The 25,605-nt window shown below is 39.6% G+C and overlaps 1 protein-coding gene across 7 annotated transcripts in view; it reads right to left on the bottom strand.

Moving 5' to 3' along the window:
- Window positions 1–14,552: 14,552 nt before the first annotated feature.
- LCOR (ligand dependent nuclear receptor corepressor) overlaps window positions 14,553–25,605 on the bottom strand; it is a 202,590-nt gene continuing 191,537 nt past the window's right edge. For all 7 annotated transcript variants that reach the window (XM_068255424.1, XM_068255425.1, XM_068255427.1 and 4 more), the window contains one exon: window positions 14,553–23,464. In XM_068255424.1, coding sequence (XP_068111525.1) covers window positions 19,021–23,464 — 4,444 coding nt within the window. In that variant the 3' untranslated portion in view covers window positions 14,553–19,020. The remainder of the gene's footprint in view (window positions 23,465–25,605) is intronic.

The raw sequence follows: 25,605 nt of genomic DNA, 5'->3' as shown, positions 1-25,605 counted from the left end.
ACAACATGATAAATACTTTCAGCTGTCATCTCAAGTGCTGCAGAATGGAAATTGGAAGAAAACATGTCTTTACATTTCAGCACGGAGAACTGCCTTAAAAGAAGATGAAACTATATGTTGAAAACTCTTGTCGCATAAGAGTAAATGACTTTCACTAAATACAGGCCAAGTTTGACTGATCATTTAAGATTTCTGATAATCTCCAGCTCGGAAATGACTTAGAAAATCAGGCCAAGAGTCTCTTTTAAGGAGTGAGAAATTCTCCTAACATGCTCTGGTTTTTTTTAGTAGCCTTGCAGCTCATTGAATAAGTGTTTGATTCTTCCTGTAAAAGTAGTCACATGGAAAGCAATTTTCCACTCCACACTTGCATGCCATCGATATATCTGGACTAGAGATGGTGTTGAAGAGTAGGTTCAAGTCTATAACTACCGCAATAGTTTCGTTTCATATACAGATGTTCTGAATTCCCAAACAGCCAGGTTTCCACCATCTTACCACTTAAAGAGAAACCGTGACCAAGAACTGAACTTCATCCCAATCAGTAGCTGATACCCCCTTCTATTTGAGAAAAGGAATACATTTCTCATGTAAATCATCAGGGGGCGCTGTATGGCTGATATTGTGGTGAAACCCCTCCCACAAGAAACTGGGGACCATGGTCCTGGCAGTTTCCTGTCTGTGAACCTTGTTGCATTGTGGGAAATAGCTGTTTACAGCTGTTTCTAACTGCCATAAAAACAAGCAGCAGCTACATCACCTGCCAGCAGTAAAAATTTCACCATGTGATAAATGTCAGAATGTAAATCAGGGAGAGGAAAGATTTTACAATGGGCAAACACTGACTAAATCATTTATACATAATTACTGTAAAAATGAAGCCCTTTTTTATTACATCATTTTCACTGGAGTTCCTCTTTAACCACTTCACCACTGAGGGGTTTTACCCCTTGAGCACCAGAGCAATTTTCACCTTTCAGCGCTCCTTCTATTCATTTGTCTATAACTTTATCTTTACTTATCACAATGAAATGAACAATATCTTGTTTTTTCGCCACCAATTAGGCTTTCTTTAGGTGGGACATTATGCCAAGAATTATTTTATTCTAAATGTGTTTTAATGGGAAAATAGGAAAAAATGTGGGAAAAAATTATTTTTCAGTTTTCGGCCTTTATAATTTTTAAATGATGCATGCTGCTGTAATTAAAACCCATGAAATGTATTTGCCCATTTGTCCCGGTTATAAAACCGTTTAAATTATGTCCCTATCACAATGTTTGGCGCCAATATTTTATTTGGAAATAAAGGTGCATTTTCTTCAGTTTTGCGTTCATCCCTAATTACAAGCCCATAGTTTATAAACAGTGTTATACCCTCTTGACATAAATATTTTAAAAAGTTCAGTCCCCAAGGTAACTATGTATTTTTTTTAATTGTATTTTTTTTTTTAATTACAAAAAAAAAATTTGGGAGTGTGGGAGGTAATGAGTTAATTTGTAGTGTATAACTAATGTATCTGTATATGAAAAATGGTTTAGGGTGTGGTTTGCTATTTGGACACAAGATGGCCACAGTAACTTTTTGTTTATGGGCCGGAAGGACGCTTGCAGGAAGTGTTATGAGGCTGGGAAACTTTTTTTTTTACAATGATCGCGCTGCTTCTCATAGAAGCAGCTGATCATTGCAGGGGCTTGGATCAATGAACGGGAACGTTTTTTCCCGTTCATTGATCTCCGGGCGAGCAGGCGGCGGCGTGCACGAGCGCGGACAGCGGCGGGAGCAGCGTCAGGTGCGGATTTCTCCGTCCCTGGTGTTAACAGGGTGGAAAAAGGGACGGAGAAATCCGCACCGCTGGGGGTAAAGTGGTTAAATATGCCCATACTAATCATGTGTACACATAATATGCACAGTGTTCTCCCCAGAATTTTTTTTTCCAGCCGATTGGCATGAAAAAGTAGCTGGGTGGGGTGTAAGGGGGGAAAACAGGACTGGTGCAAGTCTGCTTACAGCACAGGAGAAGGATGAGGAAGCAAGCCAATGACTTGGGAGAACACTGATGCATGTTGGTTGGTATCGCCAGAAAAAATATAAACAATTGCCTAATTTGAAAATAAACATTATATTTGGAGACCAATAAATAGTTGTCTATTATTACGGCTTGTATTTAGCCTGGTCATTTTTATGAGGGTAGTGGATCCACCCACCCCCTCATTTTAAACGGTTTTTAATTTATTTTATCCTGTTTTGGCGCCTCTATTTTTCAACTCTACATATCTTGTCCACCCCAGGTGGAGGGGTGTATCCCCATCTTCTTACTATAGAGAGCGACTTTTTATGCCTGAGTGGGGTCAGGTAAAAATTCTCCCCACCTGTTATTACAGTGGTCGCCTGCGTGGTGACCCACACTTGTGAGTATATTCTCATTCAAAATACTTTTTTTCATATTGGCTAAACATACTACACCAGATTCGGCTCTCGGTTTTTGTTTCCTGTCTTTCAAGCATAATAATCTAATCCATTTCCTTTAACCACTTTGAATCCATATCTTGTTTCCCCTTATGGACCGGAGCAGTTTTGACATTTTAGCTATGTCCCTATGTAATTAGCAATAACTTTATCCATACTTATGACACCTTAATTAAATATAGATCATCTTTTGTTCCTGTCACAATTTATGGTGAGGCTTTTTGATTCTGAAATAATTCTACAGGGTGTATTTTTCACTGTGAAAATAAAAGTATTTTTAATTGTAAAAATCAGGCTTATTGCTTCAGGGAACACATATTCCCCTTTCACCAATAAATGCAGAAGCAGATAAAGCCAGAAGAGTGCACAGGAGCAATGCCCAACCGTGCACAGCTGTGCTTCAGCTACAAGGTGTATATCTACGTCCTCGTGGCTTAGATGAAGTCACAGAGGACATAGATATACTGTAGTGGTGGATAAAGTGGTTACTTAGCATTACATGTCTCCAGTCATGCAACGGTTCTGGCAAACGGCTAGAACAACTTTCAAAAAATGACTCCAAGGTCACCCTCCATCAGTGTCTGATTAGTACTCGCTAGAGTTTTATGTTCAATTACCCATATGGACACTACCTGCCTGGAGTTTGCATGTGCTCTTTGGGTTTCCTCCCACATACTTTCTTGTAAACTAAATGGTTTCCCTACAAAACTGTAACTAGGTTACAGCAGGGACAATAGATTATGAGCTTCACTAGGGGATGGTCAGTGACCTGAATCGCTTATTCTACAAAGTGCTTTGGAAAATGTGTCAGTACTTTATAAATGCATAATAATGATGAGGATGATTATCCTGTATATGGACTAAAACAGGAAGAGAATACAAGCTCCCTCTGCAGGCCACAAAATTACACATTTTGACTAAACTGCTACTTAAGCTGGCCACTAACGGTCCAATTTCTAGCGAAAAATCGTTTGAGCGATCAGAAATTCTGATCGGATTGGTTGTAAAAAATCTCCATTGGTAGACACAATCGATTATGAACAAGTGAAAAAAATGTCGCCCGAATTAATTTTCGTCGAACGAAAATTTGGATTTTCTTGGTGGTCGTGATAGATAGGAAGCAAAGATTGGTTACTTGATGGTGTAGTGAACGATTTTTCGTCCGATCAGAATTGCTGATCGCTCGAACGATTTTTCGCTAGAAATTGGACAGTTAGTGGCCACCTTTAGTCTATCTACCAACCTTTCTGAAATTCTCCAGAATCCTAAATTAAATTCAGTTAAAAGAAAATCAAAGATCTTTCTTCTTTCTCACTGCCAAGTTTACCTAAAGAAAAACATTGAACAGACCGTCAACTGGTGAGAAAACAAAATTTTATAAGCACCAAAGAAAAGCTGTAACAAATAAAATAAATTTTTGATATAAATATACAGGGAACAGAAGCAAACATTGTTTTTTTTTATTATCATTCTTCTACAATATATTTTAAATACCCCAAATCATCGAGAAGACAATAAAATCATATAATATTGTATTTTCACAGTATCTGTACAGTCCTCAACAATGCAACTTCTAACCTCCCAAATTCCTACAAAAATGACACTGCAATACAAAAATACCAAGTAGTTCAAAATCCCTGAACGTTGCTTAGAGATGCTCTGTACACAGCATTTTCATTTATTTCCTATGAACAGAACGAATATAACACAAGAACACACAGATTGATGCTGTGCAATAGCAGGTGTACTGAAATACATAAAACAGAACCAGAGGCGTATCTAGAGGGGTGCAGGCATGGCTCATGCCATGGGCGCCATAGCACCATGCCTGCCCCTGTGCTGCACCATGCCTGTCCCTGTGCCTCCCCATCACTCAGACCTCAGACCAGATTAATTCTGTTATCTGGCGAACATGGCTGCTTAATTAATGCATGTATGCATACTTAATTTATGTATGCAGAGTTACTTCCAAAAAAGTAACATCAGCAATATCCCGAGCTGAAAAACGCAGGCAACCATAAGGCTAGGTCCACACTAGACCCAGTTGCAGGACGGACACTGCAGTCCGGATCCGGGGAAGATTAGGGGAAGTACCCACCGTACTGCAAACTGATGAAAGTGCATCAGTTTTGCATCAGTTTCCGTTCAGGTTTTTCCCTGACAGAAAACGTCTCTATCATTAGGAAGGAGTGGGAGGATTTTTTGGGCCAATCATAAAGCCATGGCTATCCGTTTTCACATCCGTTTTTTGCCTGTGGAGCTGGAGATGCGTTTTCTCATTGCTTTTCACTAACCCTGCGTGTATCCGTGGTCCTGATCCGTTGCGTGAAAATGCAGCAGGTCCGGACCTTCCGTTCAGGTTTTGAAAACGGATCCCCGCAAACGCAGACGGATCCGTTTTTTACTTGGGTGAGGCTGGCTGCTATTTTAAACATTAGTATCCGGGACTCCGTTTTTCATCAGGTTTGAAAAACGCAGCCACGGATACGTTTCCGGACCTAGTGTGGACGCAGCCTAACATGTACACAAGAAAGGAGGCTGTGTTTAGAGGGGAAGAGGGCTCTGACTGGGAGGAAGGGGCGCAATTTCAGTGTTTGCCATAGGCTCTATATTACTCAGATACGCCCCTGAACAGAACACTACGATCGGGTGGTAAGCTCTACGAATAATCTCCCACGATGGTTGTTTCAGGCAGACTTCAAGAAAAAAAACAAAAAAACAATTCCTGACATAGCTTGACGATCATTTGCAAAACATTTCAGTTGAAGTGAAGCAGCCATATAACTACACTGATCATTTATGGATCTGATCACAAGATTACAGTTCCCCTGCTCATCGGTCAGTTGTTTTAGGCTATGATTGGGGTGGTGTCAACCATGTTCTCCCCAGGCTTTTAGCTGGGTGCTCCACCCGGCTAATTCTGGTGAGCACCCGGCTGTAATCGGCTCGCCTCCTCCTCATCCTTCTCCAGTGCTGTAAGCAGAGTTGCGCCGGTCCTGCATCTCCCCGCCCGGCTTATTTTTCATACACTGGTAACAATGACGACATTGGTCTCAGAATGAAGCTCCTGATCTCTGGTTCATGAGGAACTACCCACTACTCTTCAGATATTTAGCATCCCTCATGCTTTGTAGATCGGAGATAACTAATGAATTTAGCTGCTGCAAATTATTGCTTTCAGACATCTTAGGCCTCTTTCACAGTGGGACGTTGTGTTTGATGCGACGTTAAAGTCGCACAACGTGCCCCTAACGCAGCACATGTAGGTTATGAAATTGGACATTATTTTGCACTACGTTATGTGTCTCTTGGTGCGCCGTTTTCGTCGCATACTGATGGAACGAAAACTGCGCATGCGTTACATTTAAAAAAAAGCACTTTCTAAATACTGCTACACGTTACACACAACGCAACGTGTGCACTGTGAATGTCACACACACACTTTGTATTGCTGTGCATTTGTCTTCGTTAAAGTATTTTATAATGTGTGACTTTAACGTCGCACTGTGAAAGAGCCCCTAAGGTACGTACACACGTCTGATGTTTCTGAACGACTTGTCGTTCAAACCGGTCCTTTGGCATGTGTATGAACAATTGTTAGACTGATAGCAGCAGTTTTGCCTGATCCGCTTGGCGGAATCTTGGACTGTCGTTGAAATGACAGTTAGGTCCGTACATGTGTACTAACGACTTGTTGTTTTACATGTGTACTAACGACTTGTTGTTTTAAAGTCTATTAGTCTGACACTAAAGACTCGTACACACGCTCTATTTGCAGGAAGGACGGGTCCGTCAGACCCTCCCGCTGGGCGGACATTCCAGGGACAGTAGAGCGTGTGTACAGTCTGTCGGCAGACTGATAAGGCTGTTTCTGAACGATCCGCTGAGTGGATCGCTCAGAAACAGCCTTATCAGTCCGCCGACAGCGCGTACACACGCGCTACTGTCGCCTGAAAGTCCGCCCAGCGGGAGGGTCTGACGGACCAGTAGTTGGCGGCCGTAGTGCGTGTGTACGCACCTTTACATCTAGGGACTATGATTCAATCGACAAAGCGATCGACTATTAAGGAATCTAGTTCAGTATGGCTGATGGAAAGTCAATCGACTAGTGGCCCACACACTACAAGCCATATCCTAAGCGATTCACCTTCACTATTCGATCTGACAGATGTTGCATCTCCATGCCATGCTCTGAATGCAAAAATTGAATGACTTGAACAGTAGCCGATACCTGTGCAACTGACCGATATCTTGCACACTCGATTCCCTCTCAAATCTATAAAATGACCGACTGGAATGGTCGACCGTACAGCCAAATCGTAGATGTATGGCGACCTTAAAGTGGATCCGAGATAAACGTTTACTCATTGCATAATTGTTTTCCTTTCATATAGTTTATAGCGCATTCCTCAAGCCAAATACTTTATTTTGTTTTAATACTCTAATTCCCTATAAACTAAACAAGCCTCACCCACAGCTCCTTTTGTGCCTTGGCACTGTAGCAAGGACTTATGGGAGCTCAGTCTGGGTAGGAGGAGGTTACTAGCCAGATATTTCAGAGGCAGAGGGGAGGAGGGAGGGGACTGAATTTACACACAGGCAAGCTAATAGCATCTCCAGCCCTCAGCCTGTGACGAACAGAACATGGCTGCCCTCATTGTATCACAGGAATAAATAATCATATACTGTTGTAGCTGTTTGCAGCTAGATATGCTGTGTAAACTATCCAAACTTTAGCTAAGATATATAGACAAGTTACTTGTTATATTTAGTTTTTCATCTCGGATCCGCTTTAAGTTGTTCCTGATTAACTTAATTTCAATATTACTTTTCTTACCTTAATTATATTCTATTTTTGCTTTTTGGGAACTTAAAAAAGCAACGGATGAGGTGAAAACAGAGGAGAACAGGTGAAACAGCTTTTTGAATCAAACCAAATATCAAAAATGTAAATTTCATAATGTAAGTTTTGTTTCTGCCTGGAGTTAAGCTTTAATTCTGACAAATGCCGGCAGAGAGACAGATTCATTAGTTACATCTGAAGAAAAACACTCCTATCCCACTTAGAAGCCTATTTCTAGTTATACATGGGCTGACCTTTTGTCCAATAAAGATTCATTATTTTTTCCCGTCAAGGAAAAACTAAGTGAGCCTGAAATGGATTTCTGGTTCACTTGAAGTTTTTTATAGAAAGAGTTTGTTGTTAAGAGAATAGCTCTTCTTTCCCTCTTAATTACCAATAAAGCTCCACAGAAGCCTTTCAACATTTTACTGCCGAGGTGAGAACTTTGATGTTGACTTATAACAAGACATTCAACTTTTTATTTATCATTGGGGAGCAGTGGCAATAATTTACTCACCTTGCAATTCTGATTACAGTTTAAAAGAAGGCTGACATTCCCTGGATGGGCTCTAGATCATGTGATTATGCCTATAACTTAGTGCCTAACAAGATGCATGCTGGGAAATGACATCATCAGTGGCAGCCCCGTCCAATTTCTCCTTCTCCACAAAACATTAGTACTTTTTTCCCCCTCAATAAATCTTTATTGAACAATCATACGATGTAATGGTAAGTTTCAATCAAGATAGGATACTGTTTAGGTAGGAAGATATTAAAGTGGATCCGAGATAAACTTTTACACATTGCATAATTGTGTTCCTTTCATATAGTTTATAGGGCATTCCTCAAGCCAAATACTACTTTTGTTTTGTTTTAATACTCTAATTCCCTATAAACTAAACAAGCCTCGCCCACAGCTTTTCAGAGAGCCTTGGCATTTTCAGACAGTAGCAAGGGCATCCAGGAGCTCGGTCTGGGCAGGAGGGAGGGGGGAATTGTTACTAGCCATTGATTTCTGAGGCAGAGGGGAGTGGACTGAATTTACACACAGGCAAGCTGATAGCATCTCCAGCCCTCAGCCTGTGACAAACAGAACATGGCTGCCCTCATTGTATCACAGGAATAAATAATCAAACTTTTGAAGCTTGATATGCTGTGGAAACTAAACTTTAGATAAGATATATAGACAAGTTACTTGCTATAGATAATTTTTAAACTTGTATCCGCTTTAAGCCCACCATCAAAATAGTACCCTTAGCTAAAAACTACTGTATAATGAATTTAGGTCAGATTTAAAACATGCGCAACATCTGTTTGAGTTTTATGAACAACTTTATTGCCCAATTTCCAGCTATCTTGAATGTTTCTTTCCTCAAGTTGGGTACCTAGATTTGGGAAGGCTACTGGCATAGGTTAGAGTAGCTGAGGTGTCTAAAAATTCATAAGGAATTAAAGAGAAAAACTCTGACCAAGAATTGAACTTTATCCCAATCAATAGCTGATACCCCCTTTTACATGAGAAATCTATTCCTTTTCACAAACAGACCATCAGGGGGCGCTGTATGGCTGATATTGTGGTGAAACCCCTCCCACAAGAAGCTCTGAGGACCGTGGTACTCCTGGCAGTTTCCTGTCTGTGAACCTTGTTGCATTGTGGGAAATAGCTGTTTACAGCCGCTTCCAACTGCCAAAAAAACATGCAGCAGCTACATCACCTGCCAACAGTAAAAATGTCACCATGTAATAAACGTCAGAATGTAAATCAGGGATTTCAAAGCTTTTACACGGGCAAACACTGACTAAATCATTTATACATAATTATTGTAAAAATGAAGCACTTTTTTATTACATTATTTTCACTGGAGTTCCTAAGTTAATCAGTGTTAACACCTTTAAAGAGACACTGAAGCGAAAAAAAAATGATGATATGATTTGTATGTGTAGCACAGCTAAGAAATAAAACATTAAGATCAGATACATCAGTCTAATTGTTTCCAGTACAGGAAGAGTTAACTCCAGTTATCTCTATGCAAACAAGCCATTAAGCTCTCCGACTAAGTTAGTCGTGGAGAGGGCTGTTATCCTACTTTTATTATCTCAACTGTAAGTGAACTGTTTACTTTTTCTCTGCTGAGGAGAGGTCATTACTTCACAGACTGCTCTGAAAGAATCATTTTGAATGCTGAGTGTTGTGTAATCTGCACATATTATAGAATAATGCAATGTTAGAAAAAAACACTATATACCTGAAAATAAAAGTATGAGAATATTTTCTTTGCTGCTAATCTTCTAGTAATTATTCATAGTACACAACCAATTCATTATATCATTTATTTTTTTTCGCTTCAGTGTCTCTTTAACCACTTCAGCCTACAGGGTTGAGATTTTTTTTTTTTTTTTTACATCTGAGCAACTTTCACCTCCCATTCACTTGCCAATAACTTTATCACTACTCTTTACAAAGAATTGATCTATACCTTGTTTTTTCCGCCACCAATTAGGCTTTCTGTGGGTGGTACATTTTGCTAAGAGCCACTTTACTGTAAATGCATTTTAACAGGAAGAATAAGAAAAAAACTGAAAAAATTCATTATTTCTCAGTTTTCAGCCATTATAGTTTTAAAATAATACATGCCTCCATAATTAAAACTCACGTATTATATTTGCCCATATGTCCCGGGTATTACACCATTAAAATTATGTCCCTATCACAATGTATGGCGCCGATATTCAATTTAGAAATAAAGGTGCATTTTTTGAATTTGCGTCCATCACTATTTAGAAGCCCATAATTTAATAAATCATATTGATATACTCCTTTGACATGCATATTTAAAAAGTTCAGACCCTTAGGTAACTATTTATTTATGTATTTTATTGTAATTTTTTTTTTTTTTATTAAAACTTGTATGTGGGTATTTTTTGGTGTGGGAGGTAAACAGGGGATTTTTAATGTTTAAAAATGTATTTATTTAATACGTGTGTTTTTTGGTGTAGTTTGCTATTTGGCCACAAGATGGCCACAGTCAAAAAGTCCTAGGAGCGATCGATCTCGCTCCCAGGAAGAAGAAAGAAGACCAGTGCTCAGAAAAGCTGCAGCGTCTGAAGAGACGCTGTCGGCTTTTCTCGGGGGGGGGGGGGGGGGGTCCGATCAGTGAAATGGATTTATAATCCCATTCATTGATCGATGGGCTAACGGCCAGCAGCAGGGGTGCGCACGTCGGGGGGGGGGGGGGGGCGCGGGAGTGCGCGCAGCCTAACTGGACGAAAATTTTCGTCCAGTTAGGCTGAAGTGGTTAAACAGCATGGCAAAAAAATCCAAATAATATAATATATTTAATTAAAAGCATTAGGGAATGTTTGACCAGCATACACAATTAGGGCACACTGCTACTAAATGTATGGGTGTCCAGGGATATTTAAAGGGGCTCTGTAGTGAGACAAAGGGCTGTGGCAGCCTAGCATCTCATTCCAAATGCTTTTCTGCAAGCTTGCTAAAAAACATTTGGCCTTCAGGTGCATTTTAAGGTGTAAATTAAAAATTCAGCTTCCACGGATTATATGCTAAGAGAACAGGACTAGCTCCCTGAAAGCTTGTATTATACTGTAAAACATTATCCAGGTAGCCATTTTGTTTTCTTACAATATTTTGTTTTTCCTACCTAAATAGAGGAATTTGTTAGACTCCAGAACTAAGAGACAATTTTTGTTTTAGGCCCTCTGCACAGCCAGGCATTTATTGTGGAAAATGTCAATAATTATTTTACCACAGTAAACTACATTGGATGCAAAAGACAACTGCCCACGTATGGCCATTATAATTGGAACAGCCTGTGAAGTAATGTATTAGACATTAGTGACTGCAAGGACAAAAAGAGAAGTACTTTTTTCTTCTTCGGCGAGCTGATTCCCGGCGTGATCGCAAGCAAAACATGTAAATTTTGACAGGCAGACATATTTTGCACAAAGCAGCAATATGACCTTCATCCCTCAAATCATAAAGGGCTATTGTTTTGTGAAAGTGATAAAGTAACGGTGAAAGTAAAAGTGTCCTTGGTCTTTATTGAACAAAAGAAGATTTCCAGACACTCAACTCCGAGGCCTCCTAAGCTCGCATCTCACAGCTATACAACGCTAATTGCTCCACTAAAGCTTCATTCACTCAGCTCCAATTTGACAAGTTCCTGGCAGGCAGTTAATATACACAAGGACAAAATAGGTATTATTGATTCCCAGGACGACATTATTTCTTACTCTAAAGGGTGAGAACTGAGATTATGGAGCATGGTATGAAGCCAAAACCACGACCTGGCAAACAAAGACCTGGCACGGGGTTGGGGATCGATCCTGAGCTGTGAAAGAAATGTTTTATTTTTGAAGGCTTTTTTTTGCCATCAGATTAATTTTATTAACTAGGTGCCTTATGAGCTAGATGACATTTTTATTTTAGGGGCAGATGCAATTTTTGCAATAGAGTTCATCTATCCACTACATGGTTAAAGTATTCAGTTAATCTTTTATGCATTTGTTTTTCTTGTAGATTTGGAAGGATAGAACGGTTTTGAACTGTTTTAGAGTTGTCCAAGTTCCCACTGGAAAGATTTCCACATTGCAGATAAGTGGGTTCAGCTGAAACAACGTATTTGCCATAACACTAACACTATGGTCTGGTATGTACCAGGTAAAAATTGCAAGCTTTTACCAACTAAAAGTAGAAAATGATTTTAAAACTACAGACCAGGTTTACGCTATTTTTGGATTTCAGCTCCTGAGAATCTTGCCTCAACCATGTGCACTGATCTCCTCTTTCCACTGTAAGCAGCTCTGTAGTGCACCGATTATTTCAAAGATGTCCGATCTGATTTCTGATGGATTTTCTGTTCTCTAGTGTAATGCCTAGTGAGTACTAGTGAGTGAGTACTAGTGAGTGAGTACTAGTGAGTGAGTACTAGGTCTAGTGAGTACTAGGCATTACACTTTCTGTTGACAATAGGAAACCCTTTTCTGAAGAGCAACCTTAAAGGGAACCTAAACTGAGAAGGATATACATTTTTCCTTTTAAAATAATACCAGTTGCCTGGCTTTCCTGCTGATCCTGTGTCTCTAATACTTTTAGCCACGGCCCCTACAGCAGATCAGGTGCTCTGACTGGAGTCAGACTGGATTAGCTGCATGCTTGTTTCAGGTGTGTGATTCAGCCACTACTGCAGCCAAAGAGCTCAGCAGGACTGCCCCGCAACTGGTATTGTTTAAAAGTAAACATCCATAACCCTCTCCGTTTAGGTTTCCTTTAACCTTCACACTGGACAAAAAAAAATCTTCCAGATTGCTAACCTTAAAATAATTCTTTAATAATCTTTCCTGCCACTTTAAACCATTAAACATCATCCTTTCCTGACACTGTTTATCTATTACCCTAACCTTAAAGTGAACCTCCAGACTAAAAGTCCACTCAGCAGCACTAAAAAGACTTGGGCCCATATGCAATTAACTTTTTCTCCTGGGTGATATTTTAAAACGTGTCAATAAAATGCCCTTTAAACCACCAGAAATCAAGAAAATACTTAAAATAATTTGACGGCACTTTTTAACCTATTTTGTGTTACTTTTTCAATTGTAAAGAGTGGAAAAATTAGTCTAAATAGAAGATGAAAAATTATCTCCAAGGAGAAAACGCAGGTGAAAAAGTGAATTGCATATGGGCCTTGGTGTTTATTTAACAGTTTCACAGCATCAGAACTTTTTCCTTACTCAAGCCTCATTTTTAGCTGCACAGAAGCTAAGCTCCGCCCCATCAAAGAAATCTGCCCAGGCATTTTCCCCTGATGCTGTGCAAAGCATGATGGGATTTCTGATGATGTTCTTGTTCTGCTATTTTGGCGCAACTTTGTTTTTTTTATATTTTGAATTTGAGATTTTGAAGCCTAGCGCGCCCAGCTTACAGGGGTGATCAGGACAGTTGGAACTGTGTCTCATGCTCCGTCACCTCCTTTCAACTAAAAATATGCCCCCATGAAAAAGATGGCTGCCCCCATGAAATCCCAAACATTTGCCTGTTCTTTTAAAACGGTGGGTAAGAGATTATATTACCTATCTATTTTAATTAACATAACTAATGTAACTTAGTATGTTTGTTTAGGCTGGAGTTCCCCTTTAAGAAATACCTCACCCTGATCGATACTCACTCAGAAATGATGGTGTGGCCCAATCCACATGCTACAGTAATAAATTTGCCTGAAAGAGGAGAGATGTCTGGGAAGCGTATCAGGTAGGACATGTCTAGTGGGTGTTATTTAGTATTTTAAAGTGGATCCGAGATGAACTTTTACTCATTGCATAATTGTGTTCCTTTTCCTATTGTTTATAGGGCATTCCTCAAGCCAAATACTTTTTTGTTTTTGTTTTAATACTCTAATTCCCTATAAACTAAACAAGCCACGCCCACAGCTTTTAAGAGAGCCTTGGCATTTTCAGGCAGTAGCAAGGGCTCATGGGAGCTCAGTCTGAGCAGGAGGAGGTGGAGGTATTTCCAGCCAGAGATTTCAGAGGCAGAGGGGAGGATTAGGTTCTTTTCACAGGCTGAGTGCTGAAGATGCAGATAGGCCTGCCTGTGTGTAATGTTTACAAACAACATGGCTGCTGTCATTGTATCACAGGAAGAAATAATCATATTCTATTAAAGCTGTATGCAGCTAGATATGCTGTGTAAACGATCGAAACTTTAGATAAGATATATAGACAAGTTACTTGTTATAGTTCCTTTTTCATCTCGGATCTGCTTTACCCATCCCATTAGATTCTGAAATATACATTCCTAAAAGACTATTCCTAAAAGAGATGAATTAGGACACCTCAGCTCCCCAGGTGTTACTGGGTATTAGAAATATTTCCAGTGGGGACACAGTAACTGAAAAATCAAATAAAAGTGTAATTCCTTTTCAAATCTTTCCATAGAAAAATACAGTAAAAAAATTATATCAACTTGTGTTGCATTTCAAGATTTGCACAGAAAAAACAAAACTGATAATAAAAGACATGTTCACATCCAGGACTTCAGTGAGAGACGGGTGTTGGTCAGCACAAGTGAAAGCAATGCATACGGTGTATTCTACATGCACAAGCCCTGAAGCTGCTTCTCAGCATTGATTTGATTTACACGTGACAGGTCCAAAGTGAAAGAAGCAGAAAGATCAATAAAAAAGTACAATATAAATTTGTATAAAAACCCTCACAATACCCAGCTATTTTGGAATGTTTTTTTGTCCAATTTCAACAACAGTTTTAAAAACAATTCAATCAAAAACTGGAAAACATTTAGGCATAAAATTTAACTTTTACTCCCCAAAAAAGCAAATCAAGTCTATTATTGTCTTTCGTTGAAACCTCATCAGTGCAAATGCTACCTGCAACGGACCGCAGAGTATTTATCACATTTATTTAAAACATGCTGAATGTTTTAATCCCAGCTAACAAGGTCATACAAATTTACAACACTATGGAATTTAACAGTACAAAACACCTGATCAGCCAAAAATATACATTTTCAGTACAATTTGTTGGATTTCCAATCATACCTCAATGATTCCATGATTTTATGTCATTATTGCGATAATTACATAATTTTTTTTTTAAATGTAAAAATGGTGAATTCATAGACTACTTTTTCCTGATGAGATACTGGAAGACTAAAACGTGTGCTTTAAAAAGGTTCTGCAAAAGTCATGATGTCATTTATAAGTTAATGCTAACGCACACAGGAGAGTCACTTACCAGTTCATTTGTGCAAATACAAGGTTTACATGAGTGCAAATTAGTTGTTATATAAATACATATTTGTGACCTAGATGCATATATGTCAAGAATTCATGACCTGACAAACCTGCTACTAAAATAAAAATGTAAAAAAAAGCTACAGATTTCAAAACCCATACAAGAAATGATAAAAAGGGGGGAAACAAATCACTTAAAGAACATTTATGAAAGCGGACTGTCTGTATATAGATGACAAGTTTAGTACAGTATTTGCTCCGTACCTCATGTAAACGGGGTCATGATTTTCTTTGGAGTTGGATGTCCCCAAATTCTAACATGCTAACGATGTGGTTGTGTGCCCTACCTTCCCCCTCCTGATTCCTTCAATATTCTTCACTGTTCTCCCCAGGCTCTTTTAGCCGGGTGCTACACCCGGCTAGTTTTGGTGACCAACCGGCTGTCATCGGCTCACCTCCTCCTCTGTTGAAAGCAGAGTTGTGCAGAGAAGCACCGCCCCTGCATTCTCTCATCTCGCCCCACCCGGCTACTTTTTCATGCCACCCGGCTGGAAAATTTTTTGGGAGGAGAACACTGTTGTGTTTATCATTCAAACACTTCAGTGTTATGGCATGCATGGTACGGGCAAGCCAAAAACCTTGTACATATTTTTCGTTAAAGGCAGACGTCTGGTGAAGGACTCCATGTGGGTAAGTGTGACCTGGACTGCCTGCATATAAGTAAGTGGGGCTAAGTAGCACCATAGTTCTTTATGGATTCCATCATATGGTGCTGGAAGAAGTTCTTCCCCAGTTGCTGCAGTGGACAGATTTTTCTGCATTGTGTTGGAGTGACATGTTGCTAATTACTTATAAAAACCATCAAGGCTACAAAGACTTGCACATGGTAATTTGTTTCTTCATGCAGGTCTGAATTTTTTTTTAATCTATGCAAATTTCTTTGTCAATGCAAATATATAGCAGCAACAAAATCTCATGGTCCTTACTGTGGGGAAGGGCATACATGCAAATACTGTGCAGGTTGAAGCCAAAAGTTGGATCACCCTCCTCTAACTATACACCTGCTTATTTAACATTCTCATGACTACCTATTTTTGCAGGCGGACAAATTACGCTGATTTTTTTCAGGCTTCAGCTATTGCAGGCACCCAAATTAGTCAGTGGGCGCCATTATAGCCGTAACTCACATTGCGCCTATGGCGGTTCCCAAATCTCGTCAGGGGCGCCCAATTTAGCTGTCTCGATACCAGGCTCCCTTGGTCATGGTACCAAAGGAAGCCATCTTATTGTATACATCTTATTTTCCCAGTGAATCTAAACATCAGGGGAATACGGCAACTGTTTACGCCAAAGTTCATATCAACTATACAGAAAGAATGTGTAGGAAATATAAAAAGAGGTATTGGTAACTGAAGCAGATAAAATAGTCTTTGCTTTCTTGCACGTCCACTGAAGGCAGCCTAACATGAATCTAAAAATTGTCTCTCAGAACTGCATTTCGTGCCTTTTCATACAAGTAATCTCCAGGTGCGTGGTTACAATATGCCATGATTCTAGTAACAGCACACTTAGAACTTATCCTCGCACCTATCAGGGCCTGCATGACACACCTAGAAGGACAGACGTCACATGACCATGAGTAAGGGGAGTGTTAGGCCTGTGTAGCACAGAAGAAACTAGGGCATCCTTAAGCCATCGGAAAGAAGTGGCAAGGGTAATAAGATTTCTCTGAGGTTATGACCAAACTTATTGAGGAGTTACTAACTCGTCACCCTTTATCATTGGATATAATAAAGACAGTCAATTTTAATCAGAGATGTCCTTTAAGCATAGTGTAGGCAGATAACTCTATGAATAATAAATGTAACCCATGGATTCAGTACAAAAGTGGCAAGGTACATTTCAGGCACTGCACATGCGCTGTAAAGCGGATCTGAAGTCTAATTCTATAGCCTATATTCACAGCAGTACTTCTACAATGCAATGATTATTTTGTTTTGAAAGCTATCCCTCTAACATTTTTTTTTCTCTTGAAAAAACGTGTAAATTACTTTCAGCAATAAACAGCCTTGGTTGTGTAAGAACTGTTTAGAGGCCCCCCTTCCCGATGGAGAATGCATGATGATCAATACATGATGGTGCACTCTCCCATGGCCTGGCCAGTAATGCTTCACTAACACCCATACTATGACATCATTAGCTGCACAAAGAAGGAAGCATTGCAACTCTTGGATGAACACCAGCATTAAGCAGTGAAATGACACACGTAGACATTGAACTGCCATTGCACTGGCTGTGGCATGGCGGTTTATGCATGCTCATAAAATCAAGGTAAGAAATCTAAAATGATGCTTATCAAAATCTCTGTAATATGCACATCTGAACTGAGAAGATTGCTTTTTATCACCAAAAGTTGAATATTCCTGTTAATTTTTATCCTGTTAATCCAAGTATTCCTGATCATTTTCTTTACAATGCATTATAAACATCTCACGCTGAAGATCTTTATCTTAGAAGCATTTTAACATGAATGCATAATAATGTATTTCCTTACATGTTCTTATAAGTCCCACAACCAATAAAACTTATAAGGGAACTATAAAGCACTTATATCTTGTGTAAAATTCCTTGATCTACATGGTATACAACTTGTAGAAGCGACAAACGCATGGTGGAGGTTCATCCAAGTGTAGCCAATTTTATGTAGCAATGGTTGTGGAGGCCCAGGTCTCCAGTTTTGCTTCCTGAATATCATACTGGTGTATACATAGAGAACCCGTAGGCTAAAGGAGGCCACACACACGATACAATAAAATGATCCGATTTTACAGCAATTCGATAAAAACGATCGGATCTCCTGAGAAAAAAATGAAAGCTTTTTTTTCATTCGACTGAAAAATCTGATCGGATTTCCCGTTTTCCTTCGATCTTTATCGATTTGGAATGCCAGATATTTTTCTTCAATCCTTCTAAAGATTGTATAGTGTGTGTTAAAGATTGTCAATTTATTAATACACACACTAGCAATTTTGTCAGTTTCCAATCATTTTTATCATAATTGAGGAAAAATGGAACATACGTGTGTGGTACATTGGTCATATTTTTGAAATGTTACAATCAGTCAGAAAAATTGATTGCAATTCTTAAATTGAACAGATATTTAAAAAATTGTATGGTGTGTGGCTATCTTTAGGGATGGCGGTGTTCACACTAACGAACAACAAACCCATCTGGGAAAGAGATCATTTTGTGATCATCGAATAGAGGGTAAGAGGCTGCAGTTATTTTAGTATAAATGAGGACATGTTAAACTTAATTTTAAAAAGCTCCTTAGTTTAGAAGAGTTCAGATCCGCTTTACAGCATACTTCTCAGAATTTTGAATGAGCACCGTAAAACATAACTGCCTACACCGATACAGTATTGAGAAGACCAATTCAAATTGGAAGTTCTAAAAGACTGAGAAAGTGGAAGCCCAAAATTACCCCTTAAATATTCTGCGTTAAAATCAATTATATTTCATTTTTTGTGTGTAAAAAAAAAATTATATATATATACAGGGAGGGGGTGGATTTAAAAGAAACAAAACATAGGTGTGCCTGCTTTCTGCTACAGTACAAGTGCTTGTGCATCAAGTATTAAATGCAATGCTTATCACATGGCGTGTCTCCTAGATTCAAAATGTTTTTTTAAAATGATAAATAAGGCACTGTACTCATAACAACATTCACCGTTTTAAACAAACAAAAACCTATACTAAATAACTTACTTTCTGAGCACCAAAAAAACCCCTTTACATTTCACTTCCCCTTACCCCAAGCTTCACAATTCCTACAAAACGGCACGGATAATGGTAGGTTTTACATAAGAAGTTCAAAATTAATGCAAATTATAACTGTACAACAGAACACAGGTAACAGTTTATGGTTTCAATTCAAGTGATCATCTCTTGCTTTGTGTGGAAGAGTTTGCTAGAGAACGGTTTTTCTTCTTTTCTTGGGAAGCTGATTTTGTTTTGCTTTTTTTAGACCCAGTGCACAATTTCCTGTGAGGTTCCCGCATCCCTGGCTGAGATGTCTTAGTGATTCTCTGATCTGACAGAACTGGGGGAACCAGTCTTAGTTTAGATGATCTCGTTTGACGCTTCCAAATGATGAGTTGTGTTTTACGGGAATGTTTTTTCACAGCAGGTTGCGTTTTCCCTTTCTTTAAGTCCTGTGCCCTACATGATGATCTGGCTTTTCCTGCTGCTCCCTTTGGAGGCAGGACTTTAGTAATGATGTCTGCTTTTTCCACTTTGCAGACTATTTTTTTGGTTGTTAGTGCGGGTTCAACAGAATTGTGTTGGTCTATATCATACTCTTGCTTTATTTCAACTTTTATCTTTTTACTTGTCTGTATAATTGGCTCTATTAAATGATCCGCTTTAGGACGCTTTTTAGCTCTCTGCTTTTTACTTAACACAGACTTTAAGGTGGGTAATTTTACTGCAGTCAGCAAGGTCTGTTTTGACGATGGTAAACACTTAATGCTTTGTGGGTGGTCTGTTTTAGCATCTGCATTTCGAGCAATGCACGAGACGTCTTTATTATGAACTGGTGCAGCTCGATGTAACCTCTCTCTAAAGGTGATCTGTTTTCTGAGGATGGGGGCACTAGTGGGTTTATTTGCGTGAAGTTTTGATCCTGAGTTCTTAGAGTCAATAACCTCTTTTACTGTCTTTTTAGAGTTAGCACCAGTTTGCACCCTGTTCTCTAGCTTCGAGAGTTCCTTCTGGGTTTTGGTATTATTGCACGCTGGAAGAACAGAAGCAAATTTCTTAAGATGTTTTTTCAACCTTTGAGCTTGCAGCATGTGAGGATATAAACTTGCTTTTGAATACTTCTGCGTAGGTGCCATTGGTAATTGATGTTCTTCGGGAATGCGAGTATTTATTTTTTTCACAATCACTAAAGACTTTGTTTCAGTGCTTTCCAAAAACCACTTACAGATATTGGATATTTTAAAAGAGTTCATAAACAACATTTGCACAGGAGAGCAGCTTTGTGACTCCTCCGTAGTTTTAGCTTTCCTTACCCTCTTCTTCGTTTTCCAAATTTCTTTTAACCGGTCAGCCTTCTTTTTATTCTTAGGCCCAGCTGCCTGATCTTTTTCCAGTGAAATCCAGTTGCTGTGAACGGACATGTATTTGTTATTAAATCTGGAGATGCGTTCCTGGCTTTCCTCTTCAGAACACCAGTCAAGAAATTTTGGCCTACCCTTTCTTGTATTAATTGAATCGGAGTTGTGGGAAGGATGACTGGGAAGGCCAGTAGATCTTTTACGTCTACAGGGCCGTTTGCCCTCGACTGCAGAGTGGCGTTTAGATATTTTTTCTTTGCAGAGCTTCGCCTGATCTTGCCTCAAAGGTTTTAACACAGCACGTTTGGTTTTCTTTCTTGTCCGATTCACAGGATCAGATGCAAGTGTAGGTAGCTTGCTGCATTTTTTAGTAAGTTCAAATGGGCATGCACTCTGTACAGCAAGAGCTGGGCTGTAGCTACCATCGTCCTCTTCTACCTTTAAGCAATTTTTCTTCGCTGAACAAAAATATACCTTCCGTTGATTAGAGCCTATTTCAAAACTAATGCTCACATTTCCTGACTTCTTTCGAGTGGAAGAAAATGTATTTTTGAACATCCTTTCTGAAAATAACGGTTTCTTTTTAGCAAATTGTTTGCTCAGAACACGTACAAAGCAATTTTCATCATCAGGGTTGTCTTGAAGGTTTGAATCAAACTGAGCTGAGGATCGGCACTGTGGTGCATATGCGGTGCTGAACGCCACAGTTCTCCGTTTGGATTTTCTGCTTACGTGAGGAGAGATTTGAATCTGGAGGGAGGGCTTAATCTGCGGCTTTATATCGGTGAGGGCTGAATCGCGGCTTCTCAGACATCGATCAGATGGAGCGGGAGGTTTTTTAACCTTTCTTCTTGATGCCATGGGATAGCTACTGTTAGCATTATAGCACTCTATGGGGTAGTCCATTGGTTCTGCTTTGATGGTAAAATTTTGTCCATTTGCCTCTTTGGTTTTTGATGATAGGTTTACCTCGCCATTCTGTTCACACACAAATGGAGTAATAGTACGATGTTTCTTCGTAGCTCGTTTTGAAGCAGACCTTTCCTGAAGTCGAAGATTGCTTGTTTCACCAATTTTAGCACACTTATGCAGAAGACTGCTAACATTTTTAGAAGACATCCCATCAATAGTATTAGCAGTTGCGGAGCAATTTGCTTCTTTCAAAGACTTGGTAGTTTCTAAATTATTTAACTTGGTTTTGCCAAAAGACTCCATTTGAACAGTGCACGACTTAGAATGATCCATGGTGTACCCTTCAAGAAGGTGCGCCATATTCTTTGGATTTTTTACACGTTTACTTCTCCTGGCAATAATCTGTGTATTCTTTTTTGAACGTTTTGAAACATATGCTGCATTTCCCTGTAACAAATTAGGTTTTGTTTCTTCCAAAGTATTTTCTTTCACAAAATTAGCTATTGTTGAATGGCCAGGTGGAGATTCAAGATCTGTAGGCAATGAAAGAGAAGAACTTTCAAGTGTATCAGAGTTTTTACGGGGCGGGGAATTAGGAACAGCAACCAGAATCCCACCTTCAGCAGTCCCACTTGGTAACGGGGGCCATGAACAGTCACTGGAACGACGAACATTAGCCTTCTCTATGGGAATACAAACTTTTTCAGTAATTGGCTTTTCTGGAAAAATGCCATCAGCAATAGCATGTTCTGTATCATGATCAGAATGCACAGTTTCCTTTTTTATTGCTACAGGCAGGTGCATCTCTGGAGGTGTTGCTGTGTGGATAGGAACACCGGAGAAGCTAACGTCAGATTCTTTATCTTCATGGGTATTGCAGTCATCCAATAAAATAGTCCTCTGTTCCAAGGTGTTCATTTCAACAGGTTGTTGTGATAGTTCAGTGGTGGGTTTATGTCCTGAGAAAGGTAGTTTATCATTTCCATTATGTACAAGAGAGATAGCAGACAACAATGCTTCTGAGTTCACAGATTGCTCCACCATACTCGTAATATTGTTGATGTTGCCAAATTCTTTGTAAACGGCTGTGTGAAGAATAACATCGTCGTGTGGTAAGAAATTTAGATTTGGAAATCTTTTTCCAATTTCTACATCTGCTGCCTCTGCATGGATTGATGATACATCATTAGTTGAAGGTAGTGTCTGGGTAATGATTCCGTTAGGAATAATTAATGCTTCAGTCATGTGTAATGCGCAACTCCCTTTGTCCTCAACTTTGGGGCTCCTAACCAATGTTCGAACAGTGGACAACTTGCAAGAGTCACTGCTTAAAAGATATCCCCTCGTACTCTTTCTTGCTGTATTTCGAGAACAAAGTAAAGACTTATGATTTTGAAGGTGGTATTGTGTTGTAATGGGTTGATTTATGTAAACTACATCACACTGATTATCATATTCACTCTTCCTGAAAGTAGGGGTGTTTTTGCACCTTTTTACTGATTTTGAATGCTTTAGATTTTCGTGTGACCTGATTTTATGGAGAGAAGGAACAGAATGGTCATTAAGAGTCTGAAAACTATCACACTGGTTTAAAAGATTTCCATGTTTGGCCACGGCTATAGTATGCACGGAATTCTGCTTTAGCTTACAGTCACTATCTTTGTCCACATTTACTTGCCTGGGGCTTAAGCACTGTGCATTTTCTTTGTCCGCACATTTAGGTAGGTTTACAGAAATTTCAGTCTCCTCAGCTCCAACCGTTGAGGTCAAGGCTGAGTTATTGTTTGAGAGAACACAGCATTCTGAAGGTTCGGTGTGGAAGGGTTCTAGTTTTCGCGCACCCACTGCCTCACCCGTTTCCAGCATCTGGGAATATTCCTCTGCAGGTTTAGCATGAAAAGTATGACTTTTTGCAGCATTCCCTTCTGGGTGGGTTACTGAGTGAGAACAGCTTTGTAAAAATGTAATCTCCGTGACAGAATTGTCCCTGAAACTTAACGGAACTGGTGAGTTTAAGTTTTCTGAAACCTCCACCACTTCGCTACGGAAATTTTCTGCACAAGCTGTAGCAGTCTTTATCGTGTCCTCTTTGCTGGGTGAACATATACAGGTTTCTGTTGGAGGTTTATTGTCCGGAAAGGAATGGATACTGTATTCAACATCTTCAGTCTTGGGGTCCGAAACAAAGGAACTGTGACTTCTGGAGTTCATCAATGGCTCCTCTGTACACAAATTGTTTAACACATGTATAAACTGCTTCTGGTGATGTGAACACAGTTGAACCATGAACTTTTCCAGTGTTAAACTCGTGGAATTGATGGGATCTATGGCTTTTCTTCCCTTTTCCTGCGTGCTGAGAAGAGAGAGAGAAAGAGAGAAAAAAAATAATTAATGTTGGCGAGCCAATTACATGCAGCCTACATGTCAACACATTCCTAGCAAATTCTTTGTCTGAAGAGAGCCTACGTTGTTCTTACGCTCTAGAAAATGCTCAGAAAGAACAAGGATCTAAACCTGCGAGGCTTCAAGTCAATTTAATATAAGATCTTGAACCTTTCAGCAGCAGTTTTATTTTACTGCTAAATAAAACCTGACAATCCTAAAGCTGGAACATCATCCTTTATTTATAAAGCACAGGAAAACCTCGGGGTATGAAGACCAATACACAGATATGCCTGGCCTAATTAATGTACACTGACAGAGTTGGAGGCCGACACAGGATAGCTTGTTGTGTAACAATCACAGACATAATTGGTTGTGCAATTTGTTAGACACACAGCAACAACTACTCAAGAACACAGCCCTCACATTCTTATTTTCCATAACCGGGCTTCAAATGTTATTTTTAAACGTGCTGCTGAAAATACACAAATCAATAAAGTGTTAAACCTGTAAAATAAAGCAAAGCACATTGAGTATGTAGGGGTACCAAGAGCACCAGGATACCAAATGTTGTATTCCACCAATGTGAGTATTAATTTCCATTGATACCCGAGTCTGGAGTGTATGAAACGCCACGCTGGTAATTGCACACAATAGTGACATCATATCCTTGTTCAGGGTCTATGACTAAAAGTATTGCGCTAGGTACACACGATGCAACTGTCAGATTGATCATTTCCAACATGTCCAACAATTTTTCAAATTTTTTTTTATAGAAGTTAATGGGAAATCAATTGAAAAATTGATCGGAAACCAGATCAGACATGTTGGAAATAACTGATCGGACAGTAAATATGTCAGAAAATTGCATCATGTGTACCTAGCCTAAGAGGCAGAGGATCAGCAGTGCAGCCAGGCAACTAGTATTGCATAAAGGGAAATAAATATGGCAGCCTCCGTATATCACTCACTTCCGGTGTCATTAAAGGGGTACTACAGCGAAAAACTGTAAAATTTAAAATATGTGCAAACAAATACAAATAAGAAGTCAATTTTTTCCAGAGTAAAATGAGCCATAAATTACTTTTCTCCTATGTTGCTGTCACTTACAGTAAGTAGTAGAAATCTGACAGAAGTGGCAGGTTTTGGACTAGTCCATCTATTCATAGGGGATTCTCAGCAAGGCTTTAAAGAGACACTTAAGTCAAACAAAAAAAATGAGTTTTACTCACCTAGGGCTTCCAATAGCCCCCTGCAGCTGTCCAGTGCCCTCGCCGTCTCCCTCCGATCCTCTTGGCCCCGCCGGCAGCCACTTCCTGTTTCGGTGACAGGAGCTGACAGGCTGCGGACGCGAGTGATTCTTCGCGTTCCCAGACACATTAGCACCCTCTATGCTGCTATATGGTATATGATATATGCTATAGCAGCATAGATGGCGCTATTGTGGCCAGGAACGCGAAGAATCACTCGCGTCCCCAGCCTGTCAGCTCCTGTCACTGAAACAGGAAGTGGCTGCCGGCGGGGCCAGGAGGATCGGAGGGAGGCGGCGAGGGCACCGGACAGCTGCAGCGGGCAATTGGAAGCCCCAGGTGAGTAAAACTCATTTTTTTTGTTTGACTTAAGTGTCCCTTTAATTCTTTATAAAGATATTCCCAAAAAAGAATTTAAACAATGATACTTAGCAGCTTCCCTGCTCGATACACAGTTTTTTTGGCAGTTGGACAGAGCAACTGTCATTCACTAAGTGCTTTTGAAAATAAATAAATCCCTGAGAATCCCCCATAACGAGATGGACTAGTCCAAATCCTGTCGCTTCTGTCTGATTTCTACTACATACAGTAAGTGACAGCAACATAGGAGAAAAGTAATTTATGGCTCATTTTACTCTGGAAAAAAAATGTACTTCTTATTTGTATATGTTTGCATATATTTTACACTTTACAGTTTTTCGCTGTAGTGCCCCTTTAGGGCTGTGATTGCTTTCTGCTTTAGCACTTGATCACGACCAGCAAATCGGAACCTTACATATCTACCCCTTATCCAAACTAATCACTTTTTTCCATTAGTTCTGGTCCACAAGACTTACAATATTGGTTTCACAAAGTTTTGAAA

The sequence above is a fragment of the Hyperolius riggenbachi genome, chromosome 10, assembly GCF_040937935.1.
Source record: "Hyperolius riggenbachi isolate aHypRig1 chromosome 10, aHypRig1.pri, whole genome shotgun sequence".
In the NCBI taxonomy this organism is placed as follows: domain Eukaryota; kingdom Metazoa; phylum Chordata; class Amphibia; order Anura; family Hyperoliidae; genus Hyperolius; species Hyperolius riggenbachi.
The sequence above is the reverse complement of the archived record's forward strand: the minus strand, read 5'-3'. Positions and strand labels throughout refer to the sequence as shown.